This window comes from Scyliorhinus torazame, chromosome 3, assembly GCF_047496885.1.
Source record: "Scyliorhinus torazame isolate Kashiwa2021f chromosome 3, sScyTor2.1, whole genome shotgun sequence".
NCBI classification, from domain to species: Eukaryota; Metazoa; Chordata; class Chondrichthyes; order Carcharhiniformes; family Scyliorhinidae; genus Scyliorhinus; species Scyliorhinus torazame.
Window position 1 is genome coordinate 289,482,999 of NC_092709.1, and position 19,680 is coordinate 289,502,678.

The following is a 19,680-nucleotide window of genomic DNA, read 5'->3' on the forward strand; positions in this document are numbered from 1 at the left end:
CTGACTTGCTCTGCATTTCTAGTGCTTTCTGATTGTATTTTGGAACTTTTTATTTTGTGATATAAAAACCAGATGGTATGTAATGTGCAGCAGATGAGATCCCAGGATTATTTGAAAGGATTAAATTGTTAACTTGATAGGCAGTGGGGTTAGATTTAATGAACTGTTGCAATTAAATTTCTGCTTAACACGTTCACAACACGTTCTTTTGTAATCAGATTTCTATTGTGTGCACTGTGAGCTAGGTGTGAAAATATTATGATGTGACAACATATTAAATCCAGGGAAATGGAGGTTAGTTGAGACACTAAAAGTGGAAAAAATGATTAATCCCATTATTATCTACATGATCTGAGGAATTGCAAATAGAGCTGAACACTGGCAGCGTAGTGAATGCTTCACTCCTGACCTTAAGATGGTCATTGATAAAGCACTGATAAACCTCCATTTCCCTGGATTTAATATGTTGCCACATCATAATGAAGATGACTGGGTCTTGGCTGCTGCCCTGAGGAACTCCTGCAAGAATGATCTCCAGTGACCACAACTGTCTTCCTTTGTGCTGGGCAAAACTCTTAACTGGTGCTTCTCCACTAATCCTCTTTGACTTCCGTTTTACTCGGACACCCTGGCTCCACACACAGTCAAATGCTGCCTTGCTTGTCAAGGTTGGCCACTCTCACCTCACCATTGGAATTCACTTTTTGTGACCATCTTTGGACTAAGGCCCAAATAAGTTCTGGAGCTGAGTGGTTTGAGGTGAATGCAATCTGAGCAGTTGTGCGCAGGATATTGATGAATAAGTGCCACTTGATAGCACTGTTGACCACTCCTTTCATTACTTTGATAATTCTGAGTAAGATAATGGAAGTGATATTCAGCTGGATTGGATCTGTCCTTTTTAATGGCAGGATATAACTGGGCAGTTTTCCAAATTGCCAGGTAGTTGCCAGTGTTATAGTTGTACTCGTACAGTTTAGCTGAAGTTACAACTAGTTATGAAGCACAGGACCCCTCAACGTTGCACCCGTGATATTGCTGGGGTCCATAGATTTTGCTGTGTCTCATCCACTTGTCCTCTTAATAGAACATAGAACATTACAACACAGTACAGGCCCTTCAGCCCTCGATGTTGCGCCGACTTGTGAAACCACTCTAAAGCCCACCTACACTATTCACATATCGTCCATATGTCTATCCAATGACCATTTGAATGCCCCTAGTGTTGGCGAGTCCACTACTGTTGCATGCAGGGCATTCCACACCCGTACTACTCTCTGAGTAAAGAACCTACCTCTGACATCTGTCTTATATCTATCTCCCCTCAATTTAAAGCTATGTCCTCTCGTGCTAGACATCACCATCCGAGGAAAAAGGCTCTCACTGTCCACCCTATACAATCCTCTGATCATCTTGTATGCCTCAATTAAGTCACCGCTTAACCTTCTTCTCTCTAACGAAAACAGCCTCAAGTCCCTCAGCCTTTCCTCATAAGATCTTCCCTCCATACCAGGCAGCATTCTGGTAAATCTCCTCTGCACCCTTTCCAATGCTTCCACATCCTTCCTATAATGCGGCGACCAGAATTGCACACAGTACTCCAAATGCGGCCGCACCAGAGTTTTGTACAGCTGCAACATGACCTCATGGCTCCGAAACTCAATCCCTCTACCAATAAAAGCTGACACACCGTACGCCTTCTTAACAACCCTCTCAACCTGGGTGGCAACTTTCAGGGATCTATGTACATGGACAGCGAGATCTCTCTGCTCATCCACACTGCCAAGAATCTTACCATTAGCCCAGTACTCTGTCTTCCTGTTATTCCTTCCAAAATTAATCACCTCACACTTTTCTGCATTAAACTCCATTTGCCACATCTCAGCCCAGCACTGCAGCTTATCTATGTCCCTCTGTAACTTGTGACATCCTTCCGCACTGTCCACAACTCCACCGACTTTAGTGTCATCTGCAAATTTACTCACCCATCCTTCTACGCCCTCCTCCAGGTCATTTATAAAAATGACAAACAGCAGTGGCCCCAAAACAGATCCTTGTGGTACACCACTAGTAACTGGACTCCAGTCTGAACACTTCCCATCAACCACCACCCTTTGTCTTCTTCCAGCTAGCCAATTTCTGATCCAAACTGCTAAATCTCCCTGAATCCCATGCTTCCGTATTTTCTGCAGTAGCCTACCGTGGGGACCCTTATCAAACGCTTTACTGAAATCCATATACACCACATCAACTGCTTTACCCTCATCCACCTGTTTGGTCACCTTCGCAAAGAACTCAATAAGGTTTGTGAGGCACGACCTACCCTTCACGAAACCGTTATGGGAATGTTATGGGAAGCAATTTTAAACTGGCTGAAGGCAAACATTGGTGAGGACTCCGCAAAGATGCTACAAAGCATTGATTCACATTGCACTTCTGGCTGAAACTAGTTGTGAGCAGTTCAGCCATGCTGTGACTGAACAGTGGCTTCACAACTATTCCTTGAAGTAATTCTGTGGCTCATTGGTAGTGCCTATTTTCACGTCCAATAGCTGGTAATAGAAATTGGTAGATATTTCATAATTCAGGACTTTTAATTATATATTTCTATATATAAAGCATACCAAATGTGCAAATCAGTGGACCGAATGACCTCTGTACTGCTTTGTCTCAGACATATGATGAATTACTTTAAAGCATTGGTATTTGGTCAAAAATAGAAGCTATCTGTGCATGGCGTATACCATACAATGGCAACAAGATAAATGAACTTATTCATGATATTAGTTGAGAAGTAAAGTTGGCCACGACAACAGAGGAACATTCTGCCCTTTTTCAAATAACTTCACCATGAACCACCAGAACAGACAGATCGAACTTTGCTTTAATGACCGAATCAAAGCATCTCTCAATAATGCACCACTCCCTCTGTACTGTGTAATGTCAACTTCGATGATGACCTCAAGCTCCTGGCATTAGATTCAAACCCATGATTCTGTGGTAACTGAACTGAGCTTGCACTTGTGTAGGGCTCAGATGCAAGAATGAACAATATACATTAATATAATGCAGTGCATGTTCTTAGAATGCCATCAGTGAACTAATTTTGAAGTGCTTTCACAGGTTTATTACAACACATTATTGTTGCAACAAACTTAAATACAGCAAAATCTATCAATCAGCGTTAAAATAAATGACCCATTAATCTGCATCAGTTTCCATTGGTTGTGGGATGAATTATGGCTAGAAGACTATAAGAAGCCCATGGTTTGTTTGAAGTATTGTGAATTATCTAAAAAACTTTACATAGTGTCAGCGGTAGGTGAATCAAGCAGCTAAATTCAAGTATGCAGACACGGAATCGCACTCCCAGAATGCTCTAAGCGGCTATTCAAAGATACACACTTTGTGTCATGTATTTATACCATCTTTGTGATATTTCACCATAACTCACCGTTATTGTTTTTTGATTTTTCCTATTGAGGGGCAATTTAGCGTGGCCAATCGACCTGCCCTGCACATCTTTGGGTTGTGGGGTTGAGACCCACGCAGACACTGGGAGAATGTGCAAACCACACGGACAGTGGCCCGGGATTGAACATGGGTCCTCAGCATTGTGAGGCAGCAATGCTAACTACTGCGCCACCGTACCGCCCTCTCACCATTGTTTTTATCTGGAATGCCTAGTTTGGTATGTCCTCAATTACAGATGAGGTTACAAAATAATCGCAGAATGACCTGACCCTTAATACAAATGATGTCCAAAGATGAGTGAACCACAAACGTTTCCTTACCTGTTCTGATGATTTCCTATTGTCCAGTCATCTGCACATCTTAGCCTGGCCATGAAGGTCACATATTTCAGCTTATCATGGCCTGACCCAGAGTTCAATTACCAACTTCCTGGGCTGACGTAAAGATTACATTCCTTATAATATTCACTCCAGTGTTTATTTACTGCAAAGACTTTTAAATCTTAAACCACATTTAATCCACCCTGTGTAATATCATGGTGCACCACTTCAGTAGAGTACCATAGGATCTTTCTTGTCTACTTTGAAAGTACAGACAAGATCTTACTTTTAAAATCCAGACTGTGGTGCCATACATTGCAGTACCTCTGGCGTGCCAACCCAGATTATGTTCGCAAGTGCTAGGTTGGTGCTTGAATCTACCACCTCTTGACTCAAGTGAGAATTCCAGCACTGAGTTAATATGACACTATATATACCCCAACAATTATTCAATGACTTTTTATGCACAATAAATTGAACATTATTCAATGACTTTTTATGAACAATAAATTGAACATTTGAATTATGACTGAGGAGGAATGACTGCAGTGTTTCTGTAAAATGATGTAGATGTTGCAACATTTTGGCAGGAGTTGCTTTACAAAGAGTATACTTCTCTTGCCTCATCACCCCGTTACCACTTTGCACTTTCCATTTTTCTCTCTAGCTCCAAAGATTCTTAGCTCAGAATCATGGGGCACAGAAATAGACAATTTGGCCTATTATGCCTAAGATACCTCACTCCCGTGCTCTTTTCTCATAGTCTTGCAAAATTTTCCTTTTCAAATATATACCCAATTCATGCTGGAATATAAATCCTGGCAGCCCTCCATATCTTGTTCAGATATCTGCAATGAGTATCAATAACATATCAGAGCTTAGTCAGATCCTGTCCTTACCCAATGTCCATATGTATACTTCCCAGAGCAATATTGCTATTTACTCTGAATCATGAGATTGTAAATTTAGGAGCTGCTATGAACATAATTACATAGCCTAGACTGGCACTTCAATATCATACTGAAGACGGGCTGCATTGACAGAGGTGTCATCTTTTGAGCTGTTAAAGCTGATTAGATGGACATAGATATTCCCATTGCACAATAGAAAGAACAAGGGGCAGAGTTTACAGTTTCCTGCAGGTGGGGTGCCAGTAGAATTCCCTGTATACCTTACCCTCTGCCTTTCTGCTAGCCCCCGACCTGTCTGCAATATAACAGGGAGTAGTCAAGGCCTCAGGCAGCCCAATTAATGCCCCAGTTAAGGCCTTTAGGTGGAAAGTTATTTGTTCCTCAAGGGCTGTTTATGCCCGGTTGCAGATTTGTCGTTGGCTGGAGGAGTTCTGGGATGTGGAGATACAGGAAGACAGACACCTCCAGTACTGTACTCCCTTGGATTGGATTGGGTTTGTTTATTGTCATAGTGAAAAATATTGTTCTGCGTACAGCTCAGACAGATCATTCCATACATGAAAAGAAAATACATAATAGCGCAAACATAAAATACACAATGTAAATACATAGACACAGGCATCGGGTGAAGTGTAGTACTACTCGGTAGCAAAGATGTGTGAAGGGGTCGTCAGAGGTCGTCAGACCAGTCCGTCAATCCATGAGAGTGTCATTTAGGAGTATGGTAACAGCGGGGAAGAAGCTGTTTTTGAATCTATTATTGCGTGTTCTCAGACTTTTGTATCTCCTACCCGATGGAAGAAGTTGGAAGAGTGAGTAAGCCGGGTGTGAGGGGTCTTTTTTCTTTTAAATTTAGAGTACCCAATTATTTTTTCCAATTAAGGGCAATTTAGCATGACCAATCCATCTACCCTGCACATCTTTGGGTTGTGGGGGCGAAACCCACACAAACACGGCAAGAATGTGCAAACTTCACACAGACAGTGGCCCAGGCCGGGATCGAACCTGGGACCTCAGCACTGTGAGGGAGCACTGCGCCACTGTGTTGCCCCGGATGGGTCTTTGATTATGCTGCCCACTTTCCCAAGGCAGCGGGAGGTGTAGACAGAGTCAATAGATGGGAGGCGGGTTTGTGTGATGGACTGGGAGGTGAGGGCAATAAATTTATTTTTATAATATGCCCTCCAAGTGAGGGCAATAAATCCCACCTGCAGCAATTAAATACTCCTTGTACCATTAAATGGTTGTGGTACTGCCTTCATCAGCAGAGTGAGTTCTCTTTGGGTAGGAGAATGAGTCGCCCCATCACCTGTAAAAGTCTTCTGAGAGGGTTCGCTGATATCCTTGTTAATATTACACTCTCAACAACATGATTCAGTATGGGAAGAAAAGCAAAACACTGCAGATGCTGAAAATCTGAAAAAAACCCTGAAACTGCAGGAAATACTGAGCAGGTCAGACAATTTCCGTGGAGAGAAACGAGGAATTGTTACTTGAAAATTAAGCCTTTGGTTTTAAAGTGCCCTGTGATGCCTTGTGTGTGCCAACAAGCTTCATAAATGGAAGCTTTTTCTTGCTTCATGCTGAATTTCTGTTCTATTATTGGTGACCCAAAACAATGCTACAGTTTTTTCCCTCCGTGATATTTGTGAGGGATTTTTCTCCTTTTTCCCCCTTCCTTTTCTTCCTGCAATTTCCATTCCATTCCATTTCCAATGTCACAGGGAACATATGGTGAAGGAACCCTAACGGGGCAGTGACCACAATATGATGGAATTTACCCTGCAGTTTGAGAGGGAGAAGCTGAAATCAGATGTAACGGTTTACCATTGAGTAAAGGTAACTGCAAAGACATGAGGGGGGAGCTAGCCAGAGTTGATTGGAAAAGGAGCCAAGCAGGGAAGACGGTGGAACAGCAATGGCAAGAGTTTTGGGGGGTTATCCGGGCGGCACAATAGAAATTCATCCCAAAGAGGAGGAAACATGCTGAGGAGGGTCAAGGCAAGGCTGTAAAGGGAAGTTAAGGACAACATAAAAGCATACAAAAAGCTTACAACGTGGCGAGGATTAGTGGGAAGCCAGATGATTGGGAAGCCTTTAAAGGCAAGCAGTGGACAACTAAAAAAGCAATAAGGGGGGGGGGGGGGGATGAATGTGAGATAGCTAGTAATATAAAAGAAGATTGCAAGAGTTTTTTTTCAATATATAAAATGTAAGAGAGAGGCAAGAATGGACATTGGACCACTGGAAAATGAGGCTGGAGAAGTGATAGAGAACAAAGGAATGAAATGAAATGAAAATCGCTTATTGTCACAAGTAGGCTTCAATGAAGTTACTGTGAAAAGCCCCTAGTCGCAAACATTCCGGCGCCTGTTCGGGGAGGCTGTTACGGGAATTGAACCATTCTGCTGGCCTGTCTTGGTCTGCTTTTAAAGCCAGTGATTTAGCCCTGTGCTAAACAACCCCAGAAATAGTAGAGGAACTGAAGAGGTACTTTGCATCAGTCTTCACAGTGGAAGACACCAGTAGCATGCCAGAACTTCAAGAGAGTCAGGGGCCATCACTAAGGAGAAGGTACTGGGGAAACTGAAATGTCTAATGGTGGATAAATCACCCAGACCCGATGGGCTAACCCCAGGGTTCTGAAGATGAAAGCTGAGGAGATTATGGAGGCATTGGTGGTTATCTTTCAGGAATCACTGGAGGCAGGAAGGGTCCCGGAGGATTGGAAAAGGCTCATATACACCCCTGTTTAAGAAGGGAGGGAGGCAGAAGACAGGAAATTATAGGCTGGTTAGCATGACTTCAGTTGTATTTTCAAGTATTATTAAGGATGAGATTGCGGAATACTTAGAAGTGCATGGTAAAATAAGACTGAGTCAGCACGGCTTTGTCAAGGGAAGATCATGTTAGAATTCTTTATGGAGGTAACGAGGAAGTTAGACAAAGGAGAACCAGGAAGAATAGAGGCATGGACTATTTTCTAAATGAGAAAAGATTTCAGAAATCAGAAGCACAAAGGGGGCTTAGGAGTCCTAGTTCAGTATTCTCTTAAGGTTAACATGCATGTTCAGTTAGCAGTTAGAAAGCAAATGCAGTGTTAGCATTCATGTCAAGAGGGCTAGAATACAGGAGCAGGGATGTACTGTTGAGGCCATATATGACTCTGGTCAGACCCCATTTGGAATATTGTGAGCAGTTTTGGGCCCCATATCTAGAGAAGATGTGCTGGCCTTGGAGAGGGTCCAGAGGAGGTTGACAAGAATGACCCCCGCAATGAAGGACTTTTCATATGAGGAGCAGTTGAGGACTCTGGGTCTGGAATCGTGGAGTTTATAATAATAATCTTGATTTGTGTCATAAGTAGGCTTACATTAACAATGCAGTGAAGTTACTGTGAAAATCCCCTAGTCTCCAAACTCCCGCGCTTCATCAGGTACACTGAGGGAGAATTCAGAATGTCCAATTCCTAACAAGTACGTCTTTCGGGACTTGTGGGAGGAATAATCGCCGGAAACACCGGCGGAAACACCTGGAAACCGGAACACCTGGAGGAAACTCACGCATACACTGGGAGAACGTGCAGTCTCCACAAAGACAGTGACCCAAGTCGGGAATTGAACCCGGGTCCCTGCCGCTGTAAAGCAGCAGTGCTAACCACTGTGCTAACATGCTGCCCATGAAGGATGAGGGGGGATCTCATTGAAACTTAGAGAATACTGAGAGGCCTAGATAGAATAAACGTGGAGATGGTGTTTCCACTGGGAGGACAAACTAGAATCTGAGGGCACAGCTTGAAGGGACTGAAGGAACGATCCTTTAAAACAGGAATTCCCTCAGTCAGAATCTGTGGAACTCATTGCTGCAGAAATCTGTGGAGGACAAATCACTGAGTGACCTTTAAGACAGATATAGGTAGGTTTTTGATTGATAAGGGGATCAGGGCTTATGGGGAGAAGGCAGGGGAATGGGGATGAGAAACTTATCAACCATGATTGAATGGCGGAGCAGACTCGATGGACCGTGTAGCCTAATTCTGTTCCTATGTCTTATGGTGTTATGGTCTTATACCTATGTGATGTGTCCCTTTTTTTGTGTCCGATATATGTTGATGGGTTGGCCATTGCTCTTGTCTAATATATTTGACTGTACTCTGAATCTACGTTGCTACTTTCTTGTTAACTCTGTCAATATCTCTCATCTCCTCTGATTTGTTTTGGTTTATGGTTTTGTGGCTGAGTGTGGCTCAGGTAGCTTGGCCAAGATTTACATGTGTACTTTCAACAGTGAGGCCATGGATTTCTGGCAGACTTTCCTCTCTCCAGGCCTGGGCCAGCGAGCAAAACTCAGTGCCCCTCATCTAACCCCAGGTGACAAGCTATGGATCAAACTGGGATTCATGTGATTTGTATGGCTCAGCTACTCACTATCAGCAACATCCCTCCTTTAGTTTGGAAACATCTTGAGTATGGAACAAAATGTTTTGCCAAAGTGTCGCTTTAAAATGCAATAATTTGATTTTGATTAATTTCCATTTTTTAAAAATTGGGTAAGACATGCATCAAGGAAAATCGTGCTGATTTGAAGAATGAAACAGGATTCTAAAATAATCATTGGCCTAGTAAACTTTTCAGAACCCAGCTTTTCTATTCATGAATGCCTGAGCTATAAAATGGTACATTCTTAATGATTATGGAAAGAGAAATTTTGCGACATCTCTACTTTCATCACAACCCAGGAAGTTGACGGGGTCATTTCTTTTCTTTTCTTGTGTTTAGATCTGGAAGACAGAACAAACTCTGGATCCTGGGGACCCGGGGATCAACCTAGTCCATCCAGGGTAAGGCACAGTGGACCCGACATTACGGCACTGAAGTTCAATTTGTGTGCTACTGACTGCTATGGAGAAATTAATTTTATTTTGAGGGATCGTTTTGGGAGGTCCGATTTAAAACGCAGGCATTTACAAGTACAGATTTGTAAATGGAGTAATGCAAATCTTTTGTGAATATTCTTCAGAATTTAGCGTGAGTTTCAGCATAGCACAGTTGTCCCTAAACATGTATTTCATATTACTACTAATAAACGACAAGGAAAATTGCATACAAGCCAATTTGCTTTACTGCATGCAGTGCCTTTCTCTTTGAGCTTAATTGGAGACCTCCAATTTCTATTATCACTCTGCTAATGTTGTTGCAGCTCAGAATGCTTTCCTGAAATTCAAGTTGGAAGGGCAACATTTATAGTTGCTGGATGCTTTATATGGCTCAAGGGATGTGGCTTCCTTGAGCTCATGGTCACCATAAACCCTAGTGAGAGCAATGTATTACAAGTAAAGCTTGCATTTATGGAGCAACTTTAACATCGGAAAAGTCCCTGGGGCAATTTGCAGGAATGTCGCCAAATAAAAATTGCCACTTGATTGGAGAGGGCTATAATAATATGATGTGGTTTAAAGAGGTAGGTATTAAGGAGGGTCATAAAGATGAAGAAGTTTAGAGAGAAACTTTCAAACCTTCGGGCTTAGCGGACTGAAGACATACCATCAGTGGTGCGGTGGAAGAATATATTGGAGGAACATATAATTCTTGGTGGGCTGTAGGTCTGAAGATGCCAAATTGTATGGATAAATGTCTCAGCAGGGGTGGGCTGAGGCAGGCCAGAGAGTTAGAATAAGTAGTCTTTGTGATGGGGGAAGATATGGGATCAGTACATCAGCTGAGGTTCAAACAGGCGACTAAGAAGCCTACGGTTTGGTTTCAAACTGTAACAGTGGCCGGGAGAGGGATGGAATTGATGCTGAGGGTTAAGCTTTTGGCGGGCGCTGAAGATTTTTTCAGTCTTCCAATTTGTAATTGGAAGTGAATACTGGGCAAGTTTGCTGTGGAGGGGCCAATTGAGTCAGAGTTTTACAGCACAAAAGTTTTTTTTCTTCAAATCTCCTCTAAATCTCTTGCCCCTTGCCTTAAATTGATGTCCCTTGGTTATTGACCCCTCTACCAAGGGGAACAATTCCTTCATGTTCACCCTATCTATGTCCCTCACAGTTTTAGTGAAAAGGAGGTAACTGGATGAAGATGTGGCTACAATAGATTGGATCAAGAGATGACAGTGCCACGGAGCTGAACAATAGAGGAGAGGCTTTGGAAGAAGATAACGTGGTCACTGTACCTACGAACATACGTACAAATTAGGAGCAAGAGTAGGCCATTTGGCTCTTTGGGCCTGCTCTCCCATTCAATATGATCATGGCTGATCTGATTGTAACTTCAACCCCACATTCCAGCCCACCCCTGATAACCGTTTACCCTCTTGTTAATCAAGAATCTATCTAACTCTGCCTTAAAAATATTCAAAGAGTCTGCTTCTCCTGCCTTTTGAGGAAGAGTAGTCTAAAGACTTACCACCCTCTGAGAGAAATTATTTCTCCTTAAAGACCAAAGAACAAAGAAAAGTCCAGCACAGGAACAGGCCCTTTGGCTCTCCAACCCTGCGCCGACCATGCTGCCCGTCTAAACTGAAATCTTCTCCACTTCCGGGGTCCGTATCCCTCTATTCCCATCCTATTCATGTATTTGTCAAGATGCCCCTTAAAGTCACTATCGTCCCTGCTTCCACCACCTCCTCCAGCAGCGAGTTCCAGGTACCCACTACCCTTTGTGTAAAAAAACTTGCCTCGTTCATCTCCTCTAAACCTTGCCCCTCGCACCTTAAACCTATGCCCCCGAGTAATTGACTCTTCTACCCTGGGAAAAAGCCTCTGACTATCCACTCTGTCTATGCCCCTCATAATTATGTAGACCTCTATCAGGTCGCCCTTCAACCTCCTTTGTTCCAGTGCGAACAAACCAAGTTTATTCAATCTCTCCTCATAGCTAATGCCCTCCATACCAGGCAACATCCTGGTAAATCTCTTCTGCACCCTCTCTAAAGCCTCCACATCCTTCTGGTAGTGTGGTGAGCATAATTGAACAATGTACTCTTAAGTGTGGCCTAACTAATGTTCTATACAACTGCAACATGACTTGCCAATTTTTATACTTAATGCCCCGGCCAATGAAGGCAAGCATGCCTTCATAGATAGATCATAGAATTTACAGTGCAGAAGGAGGCCATTCGGCCCATCGAGTCTGCACCGGCTCTTGGAAAGAGCGCCCTACCCAAGGTCAACACCTCCACCATATCCCCATAATCCAGTCACCCCACCCAACACTAAGGGCAATTTTGGACACTAAGGGCAATTTATCATAGCCAATCCACCTAACCTGCACATCTTTGGACTGTGGGAGGAAACCGGAGCACCCGGAGGAAACCCACGCACATACGGGGAGAATGTGCAGACTCCGCACAGACAGTGACCCAAGCCGGAATCAAACCTGGGACCCTGGAGCTGTGAAGCAATTGTGCTATCCGCAATGCTACCGTGCTGCCTTCTGCCTTCTTGACTATCTTCTCCACCTGTGTTGCCCCTTTCAGTGACCTGTGGACCTATACACCTAGATCTCTCTGACTTTCAATACTCTTGAGGGTTCTACCGTTCACTGTATATTCCCTATCTGAATTAGACCTTCCAAAATGCATTACCTCACATTTGTCCAGATTAAACTCCATCTGCCATCTCTCCGCTCAAGTCTCCAAATTATCTAAATCCTGCTGTATCCTCTGACAGTCCTCATTGCTATCCGCAATTCCACCAACCTTTGTGTCGTCCGCAATCTTACTAATCAGACCAGTTACATTTTCCTCCAAATCATTTATATATACGATGAACAGCAAAGGTCCTAGCACTAGTCTCAGCCTTCCAATCAGAAAAGCACCCTACCATTGCTACTCTCTGCCTGCTCTGACCTAGCCAGTTCTGTATCCATCTTGCCAGCTCACCTCTGATCCTGTGTGACTTCACCTTTTGTCCTCATCTCTGTCTGAAATGAGTGACCCTTTACTTTTAAACTGCGATTTCTAGTTCTAGATTCTCCCACAATAGGAAACATCCTATTAATAATCTTTATTGTCACAAGTAGGCTTACATTAACACTGCAATGAAGTTACTGTGAAAAGCCCCTTGTCGCCACATTCTGGCACCTATTCGAATACACTGAGGGAGAATTCAGAATGTCTAAAGTACCTAGCAGCACATTTTTTGGGACTTGTGGAAGGAAACCGGAGCACTCGGAGGAAACCCACGCAGACACAAGGAAAATGTGCAGGCTCCGCACAGACAGTGACCCAAGCTGAGAATCGAACCTGAGACCCTGATGCTGTGAAGCAACAGTTCTAATCACTGTGCTACACTGCCATCTCTCCACATCCTCACTGTCAAGACACCCCAGGATCTTGTATGTTTCAATCAAGTCACCTCTTGCTCTTCTAAACTCCATTGAATAGAAGATTAACCTGCCCAACCGTTCCTCATAAAACAACATACCCATTCCAGGTATTAGTCTGATAAACTCTCACTGAACTGCTTCTGACATATTTACATCTTTCCTTAAATACGGAGACAAATACTGTACGCAGTATTTCAGATGTCTCACAATGCGCTGTACAGCTGAAGCATAACCGCCCAACTTTTGTAAGCAATTTCCCTCGCAATAAGCAATAACATTGTATTAGCTTTCCTACTTACTTGCTGTATCTGTATACTAATCTTTATTGATTCATGCACTGGGACACCCAGATGCCTCAAAATCAAAAGCCGAATGAAGGGCGAGGTGGGATAATGTACCTAATTCAGTCACATGAATGCAATTTATAAGTTCAATTATAACCATTTCAGTGTTATGATGGGTTGAAACTTGATGGGAGAGATTCAAATGGGCAGTATCGGTATGATGGGCAGGAATTTTGTCAGAGGAATCCTGTTCAAAGGCTTTAGCGAAGAAAGGGAGATTGCCGAAAGGTTTAGAATTATTCTTTTGAGGAAGGATTGATGATGACTGCGTTGAAAGAGGAGACTGGACCAGAGGAGATGACATATGGCAAGTCCAATAATTAAAATCCTAGTTTGGCAAGGATCTTAGATTAAATAATAATCGCTTATTGTCACAAGTAGGCTTCAATGAAGTTAAAACAGGGTATCTCTAACCACCACATGTATGTCTGTGTTGTCAAAACAGCTGAAAAATATAATTTAAAATGACAAAACAAAAATCTGAGAGCATGGGGCAGATTTTACCAATGTTATTTTTTTCAAAAACAAAATACTGCTCTGAGAACCTGAAATAATAAAAAGTGATGGAAACATTCAGCGGGCCAGGCAGCATCTGTGGAGAGAAACAGAATTAACATGTCAGGTTGATGACATTTCAACAGAACAGGAATATGTTAGACTATTCTGATGAAAAGTAATCAACCTGAAATATTATCTCTGTTTCTCTCTACAGTTGCTGCCTGACCTGCTAATCATTTTTACGTGTCGATGTGCATAGCTGCAAACATCCAGAGGCAGCTTTAACATGACCTTAAAAAAAAAAAAAATGCTTCTGATGGTTACTGGAAAATAAATGATGTAAAATATTTGTGCCAGAGTACCAAAGACGACTAGACCCATCACATCCTCTAGCGCAAGCTTCAACAATCTCCTAAGTATAGAGTGTGACATCAAAGAAACATCCATCTAGTCTGCACCAGTATTTTTCTCCACAGGAGACACTTCGTCTAATTTTGCTTTTTTACCTGCTGGCATTTATTAATAGTAATCTTTATTAGTGTCACAAGCAGGCTTACATTAACACTGCAATGAAGTTGCTGTGAAAATCCCCTAGTTGCCACACTCCAGCGCCAGTTCGGTTACACTGAGGGAGAATTCAGAAACTCCAATTCACCTAACAGCACATCTTTCAGGGCTTGTGGGAGGAAACCGGAGCGCCCGGAGGAAACCCACGCAGACACAGGGAAAACGTGCAGACTCCGCACAGGCAGTGACTCAAACCCACAATCGAACTCGGATCCCTGGCGAGCAGATTTTTTCAAACAAAATCCATAAATTGTTATGAATCACAATATGTGGCAGGGAATTCCGCATTTTAACTGCCATTTGTATAAAAGAAATTCTAATCCTCCCTCGGCACATTTTTCATCAAGATAACTTGTGTATTCTTGCCAATGTCTCACGGATCAGTAGAAGCAGTATATTGCTATCTTTCTTATCCTGACCATTCATATCTTGTATACCACTACCAGTTCACTTCAGGTCCTTATTAAATTATCTTGTTGTAATTTTAACCTATCATACCTAATGATGTCCTACTGGCTCTACCTTTCAGGGATAATAGATTACAATTATGAACTGAAAATTTTAAAAGGATTATTTTTCTTTAGACCAGAGTAGATCTTTCAGTTAAAGATATTTTTCTTTTTCTATTACTGTAATGTTTTAGATTGATAACTCAGCTACTATTAACCTTGCCTTACCCTTTAACAATTGTAATCAAATCACCCTATAATCTGCATTATTCTAACAAAAAGAAACACAATTTGTGAAGTCCTTCTTTATATTTCCTCATGCTAAGACAGGATCATAGTGAAGTTGCAATGTACCTTCTCCAGAAGCAGACACAATGGACTGAATGGGCTTCTAATGCGCCATGTCATTCTGATTCTATGACCCTACATCCTTCCCTACAGTGTGGAGTCCAGTATTACATGTGATAATCTACTGTGATCTTTAATAGGTGCATTAATGGCTTTTCTGTGGATAAAGGTTGGTAAATGGAGGAGACTTACAGGTCAGCCCTGTTCTAAATTAGCAGAATAAGCTCGAGGGTGGATATTCTCTGACAACTGGAACTGTTGTGGGTCTGGATTGTAAAAGATCACGTGAGGCCCCCAAACTATTGAATCCCTTATCAGTACTACATTTCCAACAGTGTTGGTAATCTCTCTTCCCTCACCATGTTAGTGCTGTTGATATTTATGTTATGACCCTGCCCAGAACTCTCATTCTGCACAGGAAGCTGGGGTTCCAAATCAGTTGATGCCCAAGTTGCTCCTTTTTCTAAACTTTCCTTCCTGACTTTTCACACACCTTGGACACTTGTCTGTCTTTTTTCCTCCACTGATTGCTCCCTCACTAGTGTATTTACCCTCTGAAATTCTTAGTCCAAACAGTGTTCTCCTTCCCTGGTGTGTCCTATTGCCTCCATCTAATCCTCAAGTATAAGGTTTTGAGCTTCAGCAATATGAGCAGGTGACATTTCCCACAGATATGTTTGCTTAAATCGACACCTGGCATGCAAAACACCCACATCCTGTAGAAATCACAGTTGGCCTTCGAAGTCCTGAAGTAACAAAAGTAAAATTGGTTCTCTTTCCAAATTGCTACTTGAAAATGAAAATTGCTTATTGTCACAAGTCGGGTTCAAATGAAGTTACTGCGAAAAGCCCCTAGTCGCCACATTCCGGCGCCTGTTCGGTGAGGCTGGTACGGGAATTGAACCGTGCTGCTGGCCTGCCTTGGATGGTCACTTGATGGCCACAGTGGGACATACATTGGTTAAAGATAGGATTCCACTTGCCTATAGCGCCTGGTGTTGAAACATAAAAATATTCATTGTCCTGACTCATAACATGTGAATAATAAGATGTGTTGGAAAAAATTAGAGAACTAATAGCACTTGTGGAAACATAATACAGCATAGAGTGAATTTTGTTGAAAAAAGGAGGAATGATGAGAAAAGTTGGCAGCGAAAAATTGTTGATCAAGAATAGTAATCTCTGCGTGTGTAATCATTTGGAAGTTTTAAGTCACAACTTTTACATCTGGATGCAAATTATTTGCTATGCTTCTGATGAGTCTGTACAGACCAACAAGCAGAAAATGCCATTAGTGGTCTGACAGCTATTACCTTTGTTGATTTTGCTACTGCCTCTATCGGAGGTAAAATCATCCAGTATCGTGGCATCTCAAGAGTACCATAACATTAGTTATAGCACTGATGTAAGATGCTTGAGTCTTGAGCCTTGGATCTATCCACTGTTGCAACAATGTTCTGGTTGTGATTTTGATGAGCCTGGGCCTGACTGTACATAGGAACATATGAATTAGGAACGGGAGTAGGCCATATGACCTCTCAAACCTAAGGGTTAGATGTCCGCCATTCAATGGGATCATGACTGATCTGATTGTAGACTCAACACCACTACTCTTCCCAACCTGATACCCTTTGATTCCCTTTTTAATCAAGAATTTATCTACCTCTGTCTTAAAAATAGTCAATGCCCATGCTCTACCCCACTCTGGAAAAGAGAATTCCACAAACATCTGAACCTCTGAGAGAAAGAAATTCTCTGGCCCTGGTCTCTCCCACAAGGGGAAACATCCTCTCAGCATCCAACCTGCCAAATGCCCATAGGGTCTTGTATGTTTCAATAAGATCACCTCTCATTCTTATAAACTTCAGACCAACCTACTCAACCATTCCTCATAAACAAACCTCCTCATCCCACATATCAGTCGAGTGGACTTTCTCTCAGCTGTTTCGGGTGTATTTATGTCTTTTCTTAAATAAAGAGACCAAGACTGTACATAATGCTCCATATGTGGATTCACCAAAGCCTGTACAATTGTAGCAAAACATTTATTTTAATATTTTTTTCCCCTTGCAATAAATGATAACATTCAATTTGCCTTCCTAATCACTTGCTGTACCTGCATGCTAGCTTTAAGTGATTTATTTACCAGAGTAGCCAGATCCCACTGTACCTCTGTTCTGCAATCTTTATCCAATAAGACTATATGCTGCTTTTCTATTCTTCCTGCCAAAATGTACAATTTCATATTTTCCCACATTATACTACATCTGCCAATATTTTGCCCACTCAGATAACCTATGTACAGCCATTTGCAGATCCCTTATGTCTTCTGATAGGACCTTTCCAGAATCTAGGGCATTCTGAAAAATGAAAATCAATGCATCGACTAACTCGGCAGCCATTTTTATAAGAACCTAGGATGAAGTCCACCAGGACCTGGGAACTGTTTCTCAGTAGCCTTTCCCTGGTGATTGTAATTGCCTTAAGTTTCACCTCTTGATTCACAATTATTTCTGGATGTTATTTATATCCTCTGGAGTAAAGACCAATGCAAAATATCTGTTCAATTCATCTTCCATTATTAATTCCCCAGACACCCACTCTAAAAATACCAATGTTCACTTTTACCTTTTCAATATCTGTAGAAACTTTTGCGATCTGTTTTTATGTTTCTAGCTAGCTTTCTCTCATAATGCACTTTCTCCCTCCTCATTATTCTTAGTCATTATTTGCTGTTATCTTTATTTAGTTCTATCTTCCCAACCACTAATCTTTGCAGAATTATATGCTTTTTTTTGTTCAATCTGAAACTATCTTTAACATAATTAATTTGCCCTCCAACCACCCCCCCTTTCTTTCCCACTGGAATGTATCTTTGTTGAGCATTATGAAATATCTCCATGTATGTTTTCCACTGCATCTATGACCTATCCATTAACCTAATTTCCCAGTTGACACTAGCCAACTCTGTTTTCATATCCTCATAATTACTCTTATCTAAATTTAAAACACTAGTCTTAGATACACTCTTTTCACTTGCAAACTGTATGTGAAATTCAAGCATGTTAGGATTATTGCTACCGAGAGGTAATTAATTAATCATGCCGCACTGCACGCTACCAGGTCTAGAATAGCCTGCTCTCTGGTTGGCTGTAGCTGGTGTGTGTTGCTCTAAGAAATTAATCTGAAAACGCTCTTTGAACCCATCTTTCAGACTACCATTGCCAATCTGATTCGCCCAATCTATATGCCGATTAAAATCACCCATGGTTATCTCCGCACTTTTGTCGCAAACCCCCATTATTTTGTACAGTATATTCTGTCCTGCAGTGTGATTACTGTTAAGGGGTTTATATAAACTACTCCCTCAAGTGACTTCCGATCTTCCCAAACTGAGTCAGTATCTTGGTCTTTTGAACTAAGGTCATCCCTCTCCAATGCACAAATGTCATAATTTCTTAGCACAGCTAACCCTCCGCTTTTTCCTAGCTTCTTGTCCTTACAAAATGTCATATACCATATGTCATATAATGTCATATAAGGACAGGACGGTAGCACAGTGGTTAGCACTGTTGCCTAACAGCGCCAGGGACCCAGGTTCAATTCTGGCCTTGGGTGACTGTCTGTGTAAAGTTTGCACTTTCTCCCCGTGTCTGCATGGGTTTGCTCCCGGTGCTTTGGTTTCCTCCCACAGTCCAAAGATGTGCAGGTTAGGTGGATTGGCCATGATAAATTGCCCCTTCGTGTCCAAAAATAAAAGGTTATGTAGGTTAGGTTAAGAGGTTATTGGAATAGGGCGGGGGAGTGAGCTTGGGTGGGGTGCTCTTTTAGCGGGTCGGTGCAGACTCAATGGGCTGAATCATGTTTGTATTTTCTGCATTGTAGGGATTCTATGTTCTATGTTCACCCTTGAAAATTCAGGTCCCAGCCATTGCTGTCTTGCAGTATGCCTCTGTAACATCTATTTGGCTGTATATGTTCATGCATTTACATCTGCATTACAAATGCAATGAAGTGTATCGGTGTTGACCACCAGTTTTACATTGTACCTTTAAAACAAAATAATGTTTACGAATATTGTACATTTGCTTTTCAGTTGTGAGATAGAGTCATAGAGTTTTACAGCACAAAAGGATGCCCTTTGGCCCATCGTGTCTGTGCCAGCCATCAAGCACCTATCTGTTAAAATCCCATTTCCCAGCATCATAGCCTTGTATGCTATTCAAGTGCTCATCTAAATGCTTCTTAAATGTTGTGAGGGTTCCCGCCTCCACCACCCTTTCAGGCAGTGGGTTCCAGATTGTCAACACGCTCTGGGTGAAAAAGCTTTTCCACAAATCCCCTCCAAATCTGGCCATTACCTTAAATCTATGCCCCCTGGTTATTGACGCTTAACTAAGGGGAAATATTTCTCATATCTACCCCATGTGTGTCCTTTAATT

General features: G+C 42.1%; 1 protein-coding gene across 21 annotated transcripts in view; it reads left to right on the forward strand.

Annotated features, from left to right (window-relative positions):
- The window catches only part of LOC140409166 (transcription factor 4-like), an 818,430-nt gene that overhangs the window by 171,597 nt on the left and 627,153 nt on the right, over positions 1–19,680 (forward strand). For 13 of the 21 annotated variants that reach the window (XM_072497371.1, XM_072497372.1, XM_072497374.1 and 10 more), the window contains one exon: positions 9,484–9,545. The exons of the other annotated variants lie outside the window; for them this stretch is intronic. In XM_072497371.1, coding sequence (XP_072353472.1) covers positions 9,484–9,545 — 62 coding nt within the window. The remainder of the gene's footprint in view (positions 1–9,483; positions 9,546–19,680) is intronic. 21 annotated transcript variants of the gene reach the window in all.